The sequence below is a fragment of the Phyllostomus hastatus genome, unplaced genomic scaffold, assembly GCF_019186645.2.
Source record: "Phyllostomus hastatus isolate PE091 unplaced genomic scaffold, TTU_PhHast_1.1 phas_scaffold_317, whole genome shotgun sequence".
NCBI lineage: Eukaryota > Metazoa > Chordata > Mammalia > Chiroptera > Phyllostomidae > Phyllostomus > Phyllostomus hastatus.
The window spans coordinates 11,501,560-11,522,283 of NW_025334023.1; the positions used below are offsets into that span (position 1 = coordinate 11,501,560).

Consider the following 20,724-nt stretch of genomic DNA (forward strand, 5'->3'; position numbering starts at 1 on the left):
GTTCTAAAATCCCCATTACAGTTTTATTTTTTTTCCTAACATTAAGTTGATTTCCCTGACAGCAAACAGCAGCTTAACATGTTTTCTGATACATATTTGGACATCTGCCTTTAGTTAAGATTTGTCCGCTTCCCTGTTAGCATACCCACTCTCTCTCTCTAACAGGATAGCTCCATCTGGCATGCCTCTCCGTTTATGTGAGTTAACCTAAATGGCTATGCGCAGCTACCATTAATAAAAGGAAAACTCCCCTTGAAGCTTCCACTTAATGGTTTATCCTCCATCTGTCTCACTAGTTTTGCCCACTTGCCCCTTTCCATTACTATACATTGCTTCAAAAGAGGCATTATTATGAGTGCCAGACTCTCTACTGGAGAAAGCAGGCATGTAGCACAGAGCAAAACAGATACCTCAGAGGCATTGCCAATGAACCTGTGATTTGTTTGTTTTGCAGATTTGTTTAAAGGGGAAAAGCTACATGGTGTTAGTTGTTGAGAGCTACTATGAATAAAACAGGGCAAAATAAAAAAATTATCCAGAAGATGATTGTGTTTAGCTCCAGAGGCCAGACTGAAACACTGGTTTTTATCATATTTTGTGCCACTGAACCTATATTAGGTCATCAATGCATGTGGTTCCACATATTTGTGGTAGTCATAAAAATAAAGATTTTTAAATCATTTTTATTATAATAAAGATCTTTATTAAAGCATTGAGACTATAAAGACTTTCTATAATAAAATGCTCTAATATACTTTGTAATATAAATAAGTTGAAGAAATGTGTATGTACTGGAAATGGCTTTGAGGCAGCTGTATAACATTGTTGGCCACATTTCTATTCTATGGGGGATGTTTACCAGAAAATGACTTTATTTGCAGAGTGGTGCATCTTAAATCCTTGTTTTAAATCATATTAATAATAGCTAATATTTTTGAGTACTTACTTTTTTCCAAGCACTTTATGTATATTAACTCAATTTATTGTCACAGTGAATCCAAGAATGGAAAGCTTTATCCTCCTTCTATGAATGAGAAAACTAAGGTGAAAGGCAGTTACATAACTTACCCAAGTTCCCACAGCTAGGAAGTGGTTGAGGTGGCTACAAGGCCCACATACCTAATCACTCTGCTATGCTGATCCTAATTCTGAAGTAGGGCTGGTTGTCTGTGTAGGGCACACCCAGTTCTTTTCTACTATATTTGGTTAAAGGCATGTAAGAAATGATTTATTTTCTGTGTCAGAAGAAGGGACTTCCAGTTCATCCAGAAATGGTTTAAAGTCATTAAACATAAGTAAAAAAGGAGAGAGTCTAGAACATGTCCAGACTTTAATCTGTTGGAGGATATTATCCAATCCTTTGGGATCCTGTCCCTAACAGAGGCCTAAAGCTAGAACGATAATTAAGGGGCCATTGCCTTAACACAGAATTAAAAACTGACCAGTTCACGTACTTTAAGTTCACTGCTTCTCCAGGTTGGGCACTCACATGCACCTTGGGATTTGAAGTATTTGACAGGGACTGAGTATCCTCAGAGAAAACCTGTCTGGTTTGTTAACTCCATTTGAAAACTTTGGATAAAAATAAGTTCCTACTTAATCAAAATATTTTCACATTAAAGCAAACAAGGATATTTCCCAAGCATTTAGGGGAAAATACAGGATTCTGTATTTCCCCTATGAACGAGTGTTTCGTACTATGAGTGTTTTGAAACGAGTGTTTCGTTTCCCCTATGAAACTATGTGTTTCATACTTGTACAGAAAGCTTCATGTTCTATTCTAGATCCCAAGGAGAGAAAGTGCATTTTTCAAGGCCTCAGAGCATGCAGTAGAAACATTTGAGAAATAGTTTGTAGTCTAACCTCTAACCAGGTCTGATCCACCAAGTTAAACACCAAAGTAAAATAATCTGTAACTGTGGCAAACACTTATTCTGTTCCCAAAAGATTATTCCATATCAGGGGTGTCCAACCCACAGACCATGGGCCACATATAGCTCAGGATAGCTATGAACACAAAATTGTAAATTTAGTTAAAATATTATGAGATTTTTTTTTTGTTGTGATTATGAGTTGCAATGTATTTAATGTATGGACAAAGACAACTCTTCTACATCCAGTGTGGCCCAGAGATGCCAAAAGGTCGGACACCCCTGCTAGGTGGTCAAGGCATACAAATGGTCGGTAGTAAGTTAGACTGACTAAAGCTGGCCTTTCGCTTCTATGGAATGCTGACGGTTGACTCTAGCTCTTAAAGTGTTGCTCAGATTCCTCCATTCTTCTTCTCTTCCACTGCCATCCCTCCTCTAGCCTCATCTGCCATAATCTCTCTTCTCATTCTTCAAAGGTCCCTCTATGCCACACAGGAGTCACAGATTGCTTTTTTTAAAACACATAAATCAGATTATTTCATTTTCCTGGTTAGTACTCTATAATGGATTCTCAGTGCCCTTAAAATTAAACCTACACTTTTTCATCATTACCTACAAAGTCCTATATTGTCTGGCTCCCGACTCTTTCTTTAACTTAATTTTCTGCCATCTCCCATTAATTAGCTCATTTCTTTCCAGCCAAGCTGGACTTTCTTCTGTTCCAGGAAGACACTAAACTTATTCCTGCCTCAGTGACTTTGGCCTTGCCCTTTTCTCTTCCTGGAATGTTCTTCCTCTGATCTTTATATTACTACTTTTTTCTTTTTATTCATGTCTCAGTTCATATGCTATCTCCTCAGAGAAGAATTCCCTGGTTATCCTACTTAATATTCTTCTCTTTTCTACAATCACTATCACATTGTCCTTTTATTTTCTTTATAGCATTTATCACTATCTGAACTGAACTCATTTATTCAATACACTACAATGTAAATTCCCTGAGGACAGAATCTTATCTGATTTGTTCACCATTGTAACTTTGCTGCTAATTGTAGCACTTGACACACAGTAGAAACTGAATATTCACTGAGTGAGTAAGTGAATAAATGGTGAAAGAGAGAAAAACAACTGGAATCCATTTTAGATACTATATTCAGCAAGCTAGTGTTCCATGATTTGGGAAAATAGAGTGCAGGCAGATTCTAGTCTGACAGGTTCATGTCTATTTAGTAAATAAAAAAGTCAAACTGGTGAATATCGAAGTCACAATTTAGAGTGGTCCTTAAAAGTTTCTGGAGACAAGAAATCTTTCTTGAGACTTTATTTAGCCTTTGCATTTTGATTGACCAAATAATGTGAGGGGACATTATATGGAGTGAGTCAGGAAGACACCTGGGTATACCAAGTTCAAGTTCAGATGAACTCGGTTTCCATTACTGGGAAATATATCAATTGCAGCCCTGGTTTAGGGCCCTGGCTTTCATAATGACATTTATCACATTCATAACTTAGGAAATTGTCCCCATATCGTGAAAGAGTAGTTTTACTGTGCATCCCCAGTTTTTTTTTTTTGGTGTCATTTTGTGCCAATGATTTATTTGTATATCCTGAGGGTATTTAGCCAGATGGTGAGACTGTGTGGCTTACATCTCTTCTGGGGGACCATGGAAGACTTCCTTAGTAGAGGTGGAATCCATAGTTGCAGGTACTGTACAAAGTGGGCACTGTCATAGATGATCACTGATGGATTGATTGTATCATTTTGTAATTGTTACCTTTTTACTCCACTTCCCCAAAAGAAAAAAAAAAGTGAACATCAGTTTAGAAAAATAGAAAGAGTGCTAGGTTGGGTATCTGAAGACATGGATTCTAAATCTGATTTTACCTTACAAGTTATGAGATTTAGGATGGCTAACAAATCATGCTGTGTTTCTTATCCACAAATAGAGGAAGATTAGACTCTCTATTCATCTATGGCCCTTACAACTGTGATAGTCTATAATTCCTTGTGCCAAAAGACCATCTCAGCATCATTGTAATAGCTTTCTTTTCCAAACATCGAAGACCAGAGGACTTACATCACTTTGATTTACAGGGGACTCAACTGGTTTCTGCTAAGAGAATTTTACCCAAGACCTTTTTATTTATGCTCTCTTTCATAAATCAAAGGAAAAACAAAATTTCCTAGTTCACTCACATATGCATTTCCTTAAACAGTAAGACAGAGATTTATTTAAAAATTCCAGCTAAGTCATTTCAATCAAAATTCTTTTAAATTTTTTTTATGACATTTCCCAACAAAAGTGAATATAAATCAAGAAAATAGAGAAATATTTCTTATAACATTGTAAGGTATTATGAACATATGGAATAAAAGGCTGCCAACTTGATATGGTTATTGAAGGTCCCATTTTCACAGAAATGTTTCCCTATCAGTCTAAGTCCCATCACTAAAGATTTTTTGCCTTTATTTACTATTTTAGGAAAATACAAACTAGGCCTAAAATATGGGCTACTGTAGTACCTTAGTAATTTTAATATTAAATAATAATTTTATGTAGTCCTCTAAAGATGACAACTTTCACAAAGATGACAACTTTCATATATATATCGTCACATGAAAACTTCACAATTCCATCAGGAAATCAGAAGACTTTTTATCTAGATTTATAGATGACAAAATCAAGACTCTGAGAGGTTAAATGACTTGTTAAGGGTCATCTAGGTGGCAAGTAGCAGGATCAAGATCAGAACCCAGTCTCCTGATGTAAACCCAGTCGTCTACCCAACATTTTTCAATGGAAAGAGACTGCATGAGATGAGGGGTAGGAGTATGGAGGTAAGGCCTTTGAAGACAGACCAACTGGAATTAAATTTTGATTCTTCTATTTGTTTGCTGTGTGTTATGAAGTAATGATTTAAATTCATTTTATTCCCTGTAAAAAATCAAGAACAAGAATATCATATACATAATATAAAGGCGATAATATACACTAAAGCACTTAGTGTTAATAGTGCATAGTAGTAATCTTTTTGTTTTTACTACTCTATGTATTTTTAATTTTACTACTAGGTTGAGACAAAGAATAGGAATATAAAGATAATTTAAAGGAAGGCACTATTTCTTTTTATGAGCCTTACATTTCAAACTGTAATAGTTGTTTTCATTTTATTCTTTTTTATATTCTTCCTTGAGTATGCATGTGCTGTCCACCACCATGAATGACCTTCCCTATCTCTTGACTTTCTGATGAATGCCTACATGTTTTTTTGAGCTCAAATTCCAGACTTACTTCCTCGTTAAAACTTTCTCTGATGCTGTAGGCTGTTCTTGTGGCATTAGAGTAAAGCCCAAATTCACTTATAAATATTTACTAAGTGTCTTCTATGGAACTCTGCTAGGGCAACCTGAGAGTAGTTTGAAGAACTGATCTAGTTTTCTTTGTTTCTGTTAGCAGTTCCCATGTGTTGGGATTTTACAGACCTTTTAAAAAGTGAGGACTAATACAAAGTTGCCAACTTTTAATTTTCTAAGTAAGGGTAATAATAAACCACCACACAAAAAGGGCATTTGATACCAAAATATAAAATCTCAGGATTAAAAAAATCGATAGATTAAGCTTTATGGAAACTGCATGGAGGGGGTCTGCATTTTTAGGTAACAGGCATTGGAGGAGCCACTGGTGTAAGTATATTTGTGTCCCAATTTGATAGTTCTTAGAGATATTTTTTTTCTCATTCAATTTTGCATTCCTAGTGTAGTGCTCACAGTCTAGAGAAAGTATTCAATAAATATTTATGAATAAAGTGGGAATGGACCTCTGAGCAAATACCTCTGAGGTCCACGGCAATGCCTACAGCACAGAGACCTGAGAGAGGACACAGCCACAGTGGGAGAGTAGTGGAGGGGAGTGTGTACTGATAGAATTTACTTCACAAGTTTTCCAGGCACCAGCCATGCAGAATATTTTTGCAGAGTTTTAAGTGAGATTGTCTTGGCAGAGAACAAGGGAGAAGGTGGGGCAAGAAGTACAGTAATGAAGCATATCATTGTAAGGAGAAATGGAGTCTCTTCCTTGGGCACCATTTAAAATATTACATGTGACATCTTAGGTGGATAAAGAATTGGAGTAAATATAGCTATAGTAAATAGATAACATTTATTTAATATTCATTGTGTTAGGCACTCTCATAAGTTGTTTGCATGCACTGTGTCATTTAATTATTGCAATAAGCTGTTGAGGTGATGTGAGCACTCTTCCCTGTACACTGATGAGGAGATGGAGGCTTGCAGTGGTTGCATGATTTGCCCAGTGCTACACAGTTAGCCAGTGGTAGAAGTAGGTCTTGATCCTGCTACATTTGTCTTTAGAATTTACCAAGTCTTGGGTCCCTTTCTATCCACATAGTTCTATGATGAGCAGAATTTTATATGAGTTGTCATTCATTTTAAAAATGAGCAGAAAATTAAAATATTTCTTTCTAGCCAGGATTTTAAAGCATGCTGGGTACCCAGTTTTTTCTACTTAAAATTTGTGTGATCATAAACAAGTTCCTCAACATCTTTGAGCTTCACTTTCTATATCTCTAAAATGGGGGTGAAAGCCCCCCCTTCCTGTGTTTTTGGGAGACTTAAAAAGCTAGTGTATGCAAAATAGCTCACAAAGGGCCTGGATTATGAATGTGGTTTAATAATGCTAATTCACTAAGGGGTCTAGTAAGATAAAATATTTCAAATTAAAATCATATTAAATATTAGAGATGGGATGAGAACAAATAGATCGTTACTCTGGGGAATAAAGGTGCCTATATTTACACAATTCTTGAGATGGTCATGATGATTATTATCTTTGCTGCAGCCCTCATTTCAATGAAGGACATAGAGATTAAATATTTCATTATAGGGATAAGTTTATATTTGATTTACACCACAGATGCACATTTACAGCATCTCAACATTCCATTGCTTGGCTATAGATGTAACAAGCTACTTCAGCAAACCTGAAATTGCAAGATAAATGGAAAATGCTTAATCATTTAAAAATAAATAGCAAAGAAATGAAAAGATCAAAGTATGTACTGGTACTAGCGAGGGAACTTAACTGCAGGAAGTCTCCTTTATTTTTTTAATGGCTGACAAATGGCTTAATTAAGTAGTCAGGATATGAAATCAAAAGCGTTCATCTCTAGTATTTTTATATACAAACACTTTCAGGAAAATGTGTACATATCTTATATAATCTCATTTTGGGAAAAAGTATTGTTCACTGAGAAAAGAAAGTTGCAGAGCAATGTGTTAAATCTGAACTTATTTTGTAAAAACAGTGTTGAGCTCCACCTATATCTGAGTACACATTTTACAGGTTTGTATAGACATGGAGAAGGTATTAATGGTTCATGCCAGAAGGTCACATTGGAAACCTCAAGAGTAGCTGTCCTAGAGGTAGTTTGGAGGGAAAGTTTTGTTTCTTGAACATCTTTGCATTATTTCCCCAAATGCAATGAACACAGGTTACTTTGGAACAAAACTATTTAAAGATACAAAAGAGAAAAGTGTGCATTTTTAGTTCTTTATCCACCCATTTATTTATTAATTTACTAATTATCCAATATTTATTGAATCCTTAATAGAAATGATTAAAGACTGGTTTTGTCTGTGAATTGTCAGACTTGACTTTCTCAGATGCATGCTGTCTAAACATGGTTTTACTGTTTGGGATTAGAGAGATGATTCTCTGGTCTGTTCTAAAATCTTGTCCTGTTCCCCCTAGGGGATTAACAGGATTTATTTATTAAATTTAAACCACTTGTAGTTAACTTCACTCCTTTCCTCTCCACCTATAGTTATTGCACTAGAAGGAGGATTGATTGATTTCTCAATTCCATTGAATTGTGAGTGGCCACTGGTGGCAAGAAGTGGAATTTTGAGTCAAAAGACAAGAGTTTCAGTCCTGACTCCTCCAGTCACCAGATATGCAATATTGGTATACTACTTCCTTTTTTTCAAACCTAAGCACCATCTTCTCTCTTCAAGTAATAATATCTATCTTACAGTATGGCTATAAAGCTCAAGTAGAATCAAATATTGAAAGTCTTAAAAATTGTAGAGTGATGAATAGGTATATATTACTATTTCTCCACAAAGAATTTGTGGTTTTGCTTCCTAAGAGAGAACAATGACACATGTTTACAAGTATTTGCACATTCCCACTGCCAGCAAGTCTATAATAAGTTTGAATGGCGCTCAGAAGTTGCAATTAGCCCCAAAGCAACAGCTGACACACTAGGCAAATGCAATGTCTTCCTGGTAATGGTTACAAACCCAATTAACCAATAAGCATATCTGACCTGGTGTAATCATCTTCAACAAGCATGTGCTTTGGAAGTGGTGAGTACCTTCCTGGAGAGATGGGCGGCAGGGAGGTTTTATATTCTAAAGTGCCATTGTTGCCAGAAAGTAGATGGTTTTCCATTGGTGGAGAATAAGCTATGAGGTGAAAAAAAGAAAAGAAAACTTGTTATGTAGGTGAATCAATGTGTCCTATTGTAGTTTTGTTAAAAATGGAAAGGCTTTGCTGCATGCCAAGGATTTTCTTATCCCCTATGAAGGGGGAGTTGCTGTTTGTTTTCACTTATACATTCAAGTACATAGTGAACTTTAGGATTGGAAAGATGGAATAGCAGTTATACCTATAAGCCCACTTAGTATAATTAGGTGAAGAGAAGTGGAGGAGAGATTCAGCACACACGTTTTTCAGAATGATGATTAATTTTCTATTGGAATAAAAATGTTAGCTTTCTAATTGCAGAGCTCACATTCCTTTTACATAATTAATATCTAATTACCAAAAGTTGAAGGCTCCTAGAAATAAGTCCTTGTGTAGACTTTAATTCCCAAATATACTGTACTTACATTCCACAAAGGCTAAGAACTCTGGCCTTTCTTTTCTTTTCCTCCACCCTAACTCATCTCCCTTTCGAGAGACTAAAATCCCCTCCTAACTGTCTCCTGCCCTGCTCTCTCTCCATTTTAGAAATTGAGAATTCCAGCTCCGATCATTATTTTTTTCTAGTTTAAATGCCCCTCACTGCCACAATAGTATTGAATATTTACCCTACCTTTCACCTATCTTACAAGATCGGTCCATTTCAAATCTCCCTTACACTTGTCCTATTGTCCTCAAACAAAGCCTTCTCTCCTCAACATCTGTACTTTTGTTCCGCTGTATTAATTACAACAATTTCTACCTCCTATCCTACCTCTAATAGTGAAATCTCATCCATTATTCAGGATAAAATTCAAATGCCACTTTCTGCATGAAGATTTTTTGATCTTCCAGAGACAGGTTATATCCCCTTCATGCTCAAAGGATATATATTTTTTTACCTCTTTCTTGGTATGTACATCTTTTATTTTGCCACATGTTGCTGCTATTTATATATCTGAATTAGTCTTCCTTCCAATGAAGACCATGACTATATCTCCTTTGTATCCACGTATTACCTTACAAGATGTTTTGCACATATTTCAAAACATATTTCTCAATTGTTCTAGCAAGGTTTGTTTTCTCTTTTCTCTCTCTTTGACATTGACCTCATATTCCCTTAATGAAGTGGCTCACAGAGTCTCAAGGTTGACTTTTCTAAATTCATCCAATTTGAACAACTTTGAACTTCAAGCTCCTTCATACTCTAAGGTAAGAATGATCTCAGTATACTGCCTGCTTAAAAAAAAAGCTATATATTTTTTGGCAAGTCCTTTTAGAATCACCATTAAGAAAAGCAATACTAATGTAATGGGAAGGTAACAAAATTATTCGACCTCTAAATTTCTCTCAAGAGAAATATCTAAATCTAAGAGAGGTTAAATGACTTGCTTAAGGCTATAGTACAAATTAATGGTAGGTCCTGAAGACATTCTGAGTTCCTGACCTTACAACTGGCTCCTCTGGCACCTTGAAATCTCAGAATGAGAAAACTTACTGATGTCAACAAAACTATTCCTTAAGCTCAATCAAAAACTAAATTGCTTCTAAATCCAGTCCCTGAAGATAGTACCTTAGATAAGATTCTTGACCTATTAAGAAGAGGAGAAAACATGGGCAGCACAATGTCTCATAGTTAGTTGTTGCCCTGGAAACCCCCACCTCCAAGCTGTCTCTACTGACATAGTGACTGACAATTTGCTCTGTTTTCCCTACCAATGTAACAAATTCAGGTAAAGGTAAGAGGTAGGATGATGGTGATTAAAGGCCATAATATCACCATTCATATACAAGATCCTCTTCCAGGAAGAAGCAGAGTATTATCCTGAGTCTATTATGCTAGTCTCTCTTTTTCCAATCTGCTACTGTATAGATTTGAACTAGTAAGAGAAAATATTATGGCATAAGAGCTATTATGCTTTATGGGTTAAAGAAATAGACCTTAAAATGTGTTGCCTCTGTGTTATTATAATATCACTGTCTACAACATACCTTATGAAGCCTTTCTATAGAGGTGGACCTACCAAATAATCGGGGTGCCTCATCTTCAAAACACTAGGCTTAGCCCTGTAAGGTAAAGCACAGGATCTCTCTGAAATATTTACACAGGCTTAACAAATGTGAAGGTGCAAGCATACGACTTTGCCAAGTTTTATAGAATTCCAATTTCACCATCCTGGCATGCTATTCAAAGATGACACAGAGTGTGGTACTCACAGTGAGTAATATCAGGTGGACCATAAGGATCAGTCATATAAATGGTGGTAGGTTTGCCAACTTTTAGATAAACTACATCTGATGTATTCTTCAATATTGCTACCGCCTCTTCATGTGTTACTTCTTCTAAACTGTAGTTGTTTACCTGAAAGGTGAACAAAATCAATATTAGAGTCAAATCTATGCAGGTGAAGAGAAATACTCAAGCAAGAAGATATATAGAATTATGATCTTATTTAAAGATTAAATTGCAATGATTACAGTTCAGTATCTATATCACACTTTCACAGAACTGATGGATTAATGGCATTAGCCAAAACAGATAAAGTACCTTTGTTGCTAGAAAACAAGGTTGCTTCTGCCTTTTTCTGTGATGATGCAATACATTATAATAGCAAGCAGAGCACCGTATGCAGAAAAAGGGAGGCAGTAGTCAAATGTCTTTCTTATTATGCTATAGTTTTTGTGACTATAAAAGTACTACATATGCACTGAAGTATAAAAAAAGAATAAAAATTATCCATTATCTCCCTATTTGGATGTATTTCCTTAAACAATTCTGACTGTATTATACACATTGTTTTGGAATCTGCTCCTTAAATCCAGAGGAACATTTGTCCATATTTTGAATGTACTTCAATAACATGACTTCTTTCTACAGAGCATTGTTTTGCATGGCTATGACATAATGATTTAAGTAACCACTTACTGAAGCATGTTTGGTTTCTACTGTAAGTAATGTTTCAGTAAACCTTTTTTATATTTGTGCACAACTTCAGTGATTCCTTCAGGATAAATTATACAAGTAGGATTGCTAGACCAAACTGCATGAATATATATTATAAGGCTGCTGATACATATTCCCAAAGTGTTTTCTGGAAACATGAACCAGTTTACTCTTATACCATCTATAGGGAAGCCCTTATTTTCCTACAGCTTCACCAAGCTTGCTTTTCTCATTTAAAAAATCATTTCTATAAAAATGTCCCATTTAACATGAGTCACTTTTCTAAGGAGAAAGTGCTAATGTGTAGACCTAGGGTTTTGCAGGTGAACAAGTTCAAGGTTACCCTATTGCCATGGGCTTTCACAGCAACTCCTTTTCCTTTATGGGAAAAGCCAGGAAAGCCAGGGGCACAAGTGCAATGGTTACTTCATGATGTGGCATTGCAGGGGATCTTGGCAGCAATTCTTGTAAATGGTTTTAAAATATTCAGTAAGTATTTAAATATCTAGGTTGTTATTATTTGGCTACTATTTTATGTGAAATTATTCTTTAGCTTCTGCTGAAATAATGTAGAATTAAAATAAATGTGCTAATAGCAGATCCCTATATAGTCTCTGTACTATTTAATTAGCACATCAGTCACAAAATACCTTTCAGTGTTGCCTTTATTTTTTGGCCTCATGTTGTTATATAATTTCCATGTGCCAGTTAATTCTTGGTGGTGCAGCCCACGTTAGGGAGCCTGGAACTGGAGGGAATGGAAGCTGACTGATGAGTATGAATGCTGCCTGTGAACTCTTGGGCAAGCTGTAAGCTTCTCTATTTATTTCTATAGATTTTTTCTAGACACAAAACATTCTCTTAAACTCTTTTGTTTTCCCAATGTCTAGCACTTGTTCATTCATTGATCAAGTGTTCATTGAATACCTATTATGTGTCAGTCACTGTTCTACATATTAGAGATAGAGCGATAAACACTGAGAATGAAAATTATAGTACTTATATAGCTTATATTACATGTCAGACACTATTCTAAATTATTTCACATATATTAACACAATTAAATCTCACAAATACCTATGAGGCAGCTATTATAATTACTTTCATTTTACAGAGGAAGAAAGCATGTCTCTAAGAGGTTAAGTAATCTTCCCAAAGTCATTGATCTAATAAGTGGTAAAGGCAGAAGTAAAAGCTGGTCAGTTTGGCTCCAAAGACCATGCTTTAATTACTCATCTATATTGCTTCTTCCATACAGACAAGGTCCTGGGCTCTCTGGAACTCACATTCTAATACATTTTAGGAACACAGTTGTTCATGGAATGAATGGATAGAATAAACCCATGCAGAAAATGACAACCTAGAGGGACTACAGGCATGGGAAACACAGTTGATCATGGCAGCTGTTATATAATAGAGAAATAAGAGAAATAACAGCAATAATAATAAGAGCTAATATTTATTTAACACCTACATATTATATGTTTTTGGTGTACTATGCATATATTTTGACATAAATCATATAACTGATTTTGATTATAGTTCCATGAGGCAGGTATATAATTAGGCCTATTTTATAGATGAGAAAAACTGATATTCAAAGAGGTCAGCTTGCAACAAAGAGGTCACACAGTCTTCAGATGGCAAAGCCATCAGTTGGATTACGGTCCTGCTGAAAAAATGAAAATGAGATTGCCCTTGAGCGTTGGTTTCATTGAAACCCAGGGCTTACATCATCTATTCTTTCTCCCTTGAAAAGAACAGAATCTCCTTCCAAGTTTACATATAGAAGTAACAAATTCTCAAGTGTTATATAAGCCTGAGTAATCATTACACTTCTTGCTTAATCCAGTGGTGACTATATTGCATCATCCAAATACACAGACAAAGTAAAAAGTAAATGAAATGGAACATAGCTTGATATATCTGTCTCTTTAAAACCTTCTTATATATTTGATCACTTATTTTAGGATAGTACCATTTATACCTAGATAATGACTATTTATAAATCATGTCCATATACAATAGTTTAAAATGTGTATTGAAGAGGGTGTTTTCTCTCAGAAAAAATTATTACCAGAGATGGTTCTGGATATTGTGACCATGGCCCCAGAAACGTCTGTATTGATAATACAGAATGAAAAAGGAATTTGTTGGTATAACAAAGAGGGGATGGCGAATCAAGGGGTAAATATCCCAAAGGCTAGAAACCAGCTGGATTAGATTAAAAGTGGCACAGGACCTCTGTTTTTGACAAGGGCTCATTGTCTCTCTCCCCAGGGTACAGAAAGAACACAGCTCATTAGATTATCAGTAAAAAAGAGATGTGGGCAGTGCTTATTAAATGCACTCTTGCCATTTTTAAGGTGGGCAGTGAAACAATCTAGAAAATGTTACCTTCAAGCATGTTTTCTGAGAATGACTTTGCTAATGAACCACAAGGAAAATCTTTAGACCACAAAGAAAAAATCGAGGACAGGGTGGAGGTGAGGAGTAGGTAAAGAGTAGTTATTGGGGGAAATAATGGTAGTTTAAAATAGTAGTAGGTCAGTCTTTTTCTATTTGTGACAAGGAAGTGTTGGAAAATTTACACAGATTTTAGTCACGGAATGAGTGGTCACGATTTTGGCGAGAGGATGTCGTCTTTAAGAGTAAATGCTTTTCAGTCAGGCAGACCAGGATCTGACCCTGGTCCTGGCACCTTTGTCCACCTGTGTCCTTGGGAAACTTATTTCACCTTCTTAGCGTCAGTTTTGACATTTGTAAAATAGGTATGATAATAATCACCGCCTCAAACGGTTATGGATTTAAATGTATTGGCCTATGTAGAGTGACAGGCACACTGAAGTCCTTATTAATGGTAGCTTTTATTAGTATTACTATTGTCATCATTCATCTCTTCCCAGGAAATAGAAATTCTTGGTGAAATTTTTTGCTGAGCATTTTCCTGTAAACATCTGTGAACTGATGAGTTTAATTAGGGTACTGTTGATGAGGCTTCTGTATTTTTTTTAAAATTCAGAATCGTACAGGATCTGAACCAAAAAGTGCTCTTTTGTGCTGAAGTCTTCAAATTTTTTTTTCATGAAAGTGGGTTTATTTGGGTTAATTATGTGTGTGCTTTATCCTATGAACTCTCAAGATAAAGGGACTACAGCTGCAGCTGATTGTATGAAGAGAGAAGGGACATTATACTGATTGGCTGGGTGCTCTTGTCATTGTTTTTCATTGTCTTTTTTCTCTTTTCTTTTGCACCCAGTATCTGCCTATAATGGTGAACACTGAGCAACTGGCCTGGTTTCAGAAAAAAAATCATGTGCATTTGAATGAAGTATTTCCATGAAGTGTGTGTGTGCCACATGGGGGTGGGGGGAATATGTGCGGCCTGGCCACATGTCCATCAGGACGTATGCAATAGGACATGGACTGAGGCCAAGAAAGGAAGGTTGGAGGTGAAATGATTCATTTTCTCCAATAGAAGAGGGAGCACTGAATCTGAGGATGAGGCAGAAAAAAGAGGGCATACCAGCTGAAGGAAGAAGTGCCAGGGGACTTGCAAGAAGGGAACATGGCAAGTGTGGTGAGAATTCAAATGAGTGTCAGCAAATATATATCTGACAACACAAAGATGGGAGGTGTGATGGCACAGAGAGTGTTGATAAGGAGGAAGTGAGCAAAGAACTGATGGCAAGATCCTGATCTAACCATATTCATTTGAGAATACCTGTGTGGTGGGACACACTGGGAGGTGATTAGGGACATGGAAGTTACCTGAGACCTACTATGAGGAAATGTGAGACTCTAGAAACACTAAAAAAAATGACACACTCCAAAGTTAACTTTTTAAAAAGGAGACAAAGTTTTTGACCACTAGATTGTAAGATAAATTAGAAAGGGGACCAATCTAAGGTAGCAATGTCCGTGATCTGAAAAGAAATATGGATAAACCAAAGACTAAAATCTCTGCAGTACATTGAAATTAATTCTCATAATAAAATTGATTTTAAAATAATAACTATAAATAGGAAGCACTAATAATGGTTACCTTTGAATAATAAATATTTTCTTATTTTTCTCTTCAGCAATGAACTTGTATTAGTTATTGCTAAAATCAAAATAACTCTATTTTTTAAAGGGAACAAGAATGAAAAGTTTAAATAAGAAAGAACATAAAATGCAGTGGCTTCATTATGAAATGCACAGTAAAATCCCATAAGTGATGGAAACTAGAATGGAAAGAAGGAAGGTAACTTTCATGTTCTGTGAATTAACTTGAATATATTTAAAATAATTAGCCATATTTTAACTTTAGATGTTTCTAGAAATAAAGTTGGTATAATGAGAGTAATTTTGAAGGTACAATCAGATCTGGTTTTAATTCCTAGAATTTTGATCAGTACATATATTTACTGAGCATTAATTTTCTTATAGGTGAAATGTGGATAATACTGATTTATTTGTGTTTACAAGAGAGGAATGATACCACAAACTTGAAAAAACACTATATTATAAAGCAGTACGTAAATAGTAATCAGACATCACAGTCAGACCTAATGCTTCTGCTGATCCTGCTACTGGAAATAGTTTCTTCCTGTTCAGGCTTCTTTCTGTGAAAATGGAAATCCCCTTCCACAGCACTTCATCCGTCATGCCTCTTCCTACCTCAGAGACTGACCTTCTCAAGGGCAATGATTAAATCATTTTTTATCTTTGCAAACACCTAGCTGGCACACTGTGAATATTAATCAATAAATGTTGGAATAATAGGCTAAATAAGTTACAAATAACAATGTTGCAAACCAGAGGAAAAGTGATCAAAATTCCCTATTTTATAGGGGGGAATAACACATTTGTCAGAGAAGAAAGGATAGAGAATGAAGGTCATTCAACCAACAACACACAATGATTGGACAGTCACTCAGTGTCAGGCAGGGGATATAAGGATGAAAGGCTGGTGCAGAATGTGAGCTCCAGGTCACATAGCTTATAAGGGACAACATGAAAGCTCCAATGGTATAAATTTCTTTCTCCTACATTAAGTATTGATGAACTTCTTAATCATATTTCATAGAGACAGAGAGAGAGAGGTAGTGACAGTGATGCGTTGATTGACTCCAGCTTCCTCTACAGCAGTGGTCAGTATGCCATGAACCCCTGGGAACTCACTAAGTATAAAAAGAAATATTTGAACTTCTATTAATATTTATCACATTGATCTTCATCTTTCTATTTTTGTACATGTTTTAAAGTGTGTATAATATATTAGCATAGTCATAGAAGTATGCAATTTAAAGTAGAGAAATGTACATATATCAAAGGCAACCTTTTGTGTTTTACAGAAGGGGTATGTTATTAAAATAATTTTAAAACCACCACTCTGTAGTAGGCATCAATATAAAACTATGAGCAAGTTCTATAAACAGGGCCATTAAACTGTATATAAGCAAGAAAACAACAACCAACAGTATAGTGGAATGTTTTAAACCTTATGTAAAATGTCACTTCAATGGCATTACACTGTAATTTTATTATATTGGAGAAAAATGAGAAGAAAGTCCAAGAAATAATTATCCAGATTTTTTTCCTGGTGTTTCAGAAGTGACTCTAATGCAGGGGACAAGTTTTAAGGGTGAACTTGTAAATACCTGTCAGCACATTGCTGGAAATTTCTAAAGGATGCTGTACCAGCTTGGTGGAATGAGCATTACCCCAGAAGTCACCCTCAGGAGCAGTGCAGCGGCAGCAGAGCAGGCTTGAATGTGATTAGGTAAAAGGTCAGCCTGTGGTTCTTAACTTGGATGCAAATTAGAATCATTTGAAAAGGTTAAGAAAAAATTTTTAAAAAGGAAGTGTGGCTCCTACCCCAGAGATTCTGATTTGATTTTTCAGGGCTGATTGATACCTGGGAAGCCACTGAGTTAAAAAACTTTACACAATATTAAAATGTGTAACCAGTATTGAAAACCAGAGAAACTGAGTAAACTGGTGAAATGGATGTGGTTTTAGAACATGGATATCTAGGTCTGAATCTGATTTCACAATTTAGTACTTAAGTTATATTTGAAACTCTTCTACCTTTGCCCAGTTCCAACTTTTTTTTCAGGTAAAGAACAATAGTAATGATGGTCCTCTCCATCTCTCAGTATTAAAGTGAAGACTGCATGGGATGCTGGAGGAAAAAAAGCTTTGAAAGATGGAAGCAATGTGTTGGTGGTAGGAAAAGTAGAGCCATGTACAGAGAGAGGACAACGTTTGGTTTATATCTAAGGTTGGTCTAATCAATGGTGCCAGGTGGGTACTGGAAACATCATGGGAAACGCTGTGTAAAGTATTTGATTATCTAAGGACTAGGCCGTGCACCTGAAACTAACACAAAATAATATTGAAAGTATGCTGTAATTAAAAAAAATTAAAATAAAATAAAGAATAAAAATCCAAAAGAAGAAAAGAGTTCCATAATAAATACAAAAAGAGTTCCAAATATATTTGAAATTATAGTGTTAAAGTTAAATTAGTTCCCTTACTGTGGGATTTCACAGACCCTTTAATATATGAAAGTTCATTGACAATCTACAAAAAATGTGAGATGCAGATTACAGAATTTTCGAATCTGTATTTGACCACAGATCCTTTCCATGTTATACAGTAAGTAATGAGACTAGTATTTTAAAATACTCCCGAGAAACAGTAATTTAAGGCAATGCTGCCATGGCAAAGAGGCCAAAACAGAAGACCAAAGACATCTATGACTTGCCCAAGGTCCATTAGGTAGAGTTAGTGCTAGTTGCCTGGGACTTGTATCATTTATCCTATCTCTGAGGCCATTGTCTTTCCATTTTACTTCAATGCCTGGGTTACCTGGGTTTCCTTGTCTCTTTCCTTTAAGAAGAATTTAAAAAAACAACCATAGAGACTTATTTTTTGTACAAGATGTATAAGTTATCTCACTATGTTTTTTTTTCAAATGTCAAGCAGAGGTTATAGAAAAAAGAGACTAAGATGATAAAGTTTAAATTACAATGTGACAAGGGGCTTTGACAATTAACATCTCAGGTTATCCTTATAGAGAAGACCATCAGATGACCTGGACTGAAAATTTCTGGTATTTTGTAGAAAAAGATGAAGAAAATCATGTTTCTATAATATATGTGGCTCTCTATATCTCCTTGGAAGGGCTTAATAAAAACCAGTAGATAAAAATATATGAAAGAATTTGAAAATTATTAATAGTTAACTTCTGATCATCTGTACCATAAAGTTCAGGGCCAGGAGGTAATCTATTCAGTCTGAGACTACAACGTGAAGCTACTGGTACAATCCACAAAAACCAGATGTCTTTATCATTTGACAGAATAAGCAAAGCAAAATTGTAGTTAATGAGAAGTGCCAAGCATCAGGGAAGAATTTTCAAGTTATTATTTTGTTAAAGAGAGCATCTGGGTGACCTCTGAAATAACAAAGAGAGGTATAACATTAAAATTACCTTATTTGAAACACTAAGAGGCTTATTGCATAAGTGACAGGAAGGATAATTTTTTCTTATCATCAAATAAATGTAAATAAAGGTCAGATGGGGGAATAACATTCTAAGAAATAAAAAAATTGTTGAGTGAGTAATGGGCTTAGAGAAGATAAATAGATGTGTGGTAAAATTTACTGCAAGAGTAAGAGAAAATGTGTAAAATGCCTTAAAAGACAAATCAAGAAGTGGGAAGATATAGTTTTTCAGACAAATGTGGGAGAGCAATTAATATTCACTTTTCCAAGGGACAGAGCTATGAATGAAGAAACAAATGTATAGGTAAATATATTTTGATATAATTTTAAGGAAGAACTGCTAATGATGGTTATTATCTAATGAATAGCTTATAGGAGGCATTAAGTTCTCCATCCTTAGAGTGTTCTAGAGGAGTTGAGAGACTACCTACTTTTCTGTGGGATTCTGATGTAACAAACAGGGTTGAAAGAAGAGAATATCTAAGAGAGAAGCTTTTCAATTCTGAGATTTAAGAAGTACTTGGGGGAAAAGTACCCCAAATATATGGTATAATTCAGCTATTTTAGTTGAGAAACTAGAAGTGTTATTACTAAGATTCTAAAAAAAAATAAGGTCTGTTCTTTCACTGAAGGGCAGATATTGGGAGACTTTCTAAAGTGCGGGGATCCAGCCACAAACATTTAAAGAAAGTAATGGAGTTTCATTTTAGATCAGTTTACTTACAGAACTATGAATGGACAGTATAGGAGAAATTTTTCCTAAGATGCGGTGCAAAGTGCTTTAGAAAGAAGAATATCTTTTTAGAGAAAACAATAGAGTGTTCAGGTGGTAAATCACAGAATCTGAATTATTCATACTTCCTTTGGGGGAGGAGAGTAGAAGATGAGGAAGCTAAAAAAGACATGAATATAGGGTAGTACAGGGAAGAGGAGGTGGGAAGGAACAATAGAGGGAGAGCATTAATAAATATTTTTTTCTAAAGCAAGATAATTGGTTTCTTGGGTGCCTTCCATAATTTTTCTCTATTCTCTCCCTCACAGTCATTTTTCTTTCAGAGTATTTTAAAATGAATAATTTTCTTTCATTTCCAAATTCAGCTTGACAGTTGCCTTGGAAGTAATAATTATGTTTTCCTTACATAAGAGAAGATTATTGTTGAAAGTTCAATTTTTTAAGCTATTCTTTATTTTAACACTCAAAACAGTTAAGGATTATGTCACAGCTATTTTTGAAATCATTGTATCTACAATAAATATCAAGAAATGGTAATAAAATAATAGCATAATGCCTGGAAAGTCCTTTGAAGAATTATTTAGACTTTGAGTTTGTTTTAAAGATTTGAAAAAAAAAGCTAGAAATTTAAACAGAACCCTGAGAAATCAGCATACAACATCCAGAATAACATTACAATAGGAGCAGTTGAAGAAATACCAGAAAAGTTGTTTACAAACTCTTAGAACAATGAGTCATGGGTCCCATCACTAAATACCTATGGCAGTCATTCTTTAGAATGAAACTGTCCTCTTCATTTCAATTTATCACTGTGTAGAAGATGGCTATCTCAGTTTATTTCATTCCTAAGTCAACAAAGTTTATATTCTTAAAATGAATTTTTAGGTCTTACACCCTTAAAACACTTTTCAGGTTCAAAAGACACCATTTCCTAAGAACAAACTTTCACATGAAAGGCAAAAACAGAAACAAAAACAAAGAAACAAACAAAAAATTTAGAAAGTCTTAAGAATAAAACTGGTAGTTCTACTATGCAGCATAGTTCTTATAGCTAACAATACTGTATTACATACTTAGGATTTGCTGAGGTTAGCTCTTCTATGAAGAGTTCTTAGCACATACACATACTAATAATAACAATAATAATAATGGTAATAATAATTATAGGGATTGGAGAAAACTTTGGGAGATAAT

At 35.2% G+C, this 20,724-nt stretch overlaps 1 protein-coding gene across 14 annotated transcripts in view; it reads right to left on the reverse strand.

Moving 5' to 3' along the window:
• DLG2 (discs large MAGUK scaffold protein 2) overlaps positions 1–20,724 on the reverse strand; it is a 1,902,487-nt gene that overhangs the window by 483,866 nt on the left and 1,397,897 nt on the right. For all 14 annotated transcript variants that reach the window (XM_045817849.1, XM_045817836.1, XM_045817835.1 and 11 more), the window contains 2 exons: positions 10,574–10,718; positions 8,220–8,358 (listed from right to left, as the gene is read on the reverse strand). In XM_045817849.1, coding sequence (XP_045673805.1) covers positions 8,220–8,358; positions 10,574–10,718 — 284 coding nt within the window. The remainder of the gene's footprint in view (positions 1–8,219; positions 8,359–10,573; positions 10,719–20,724) is intronic.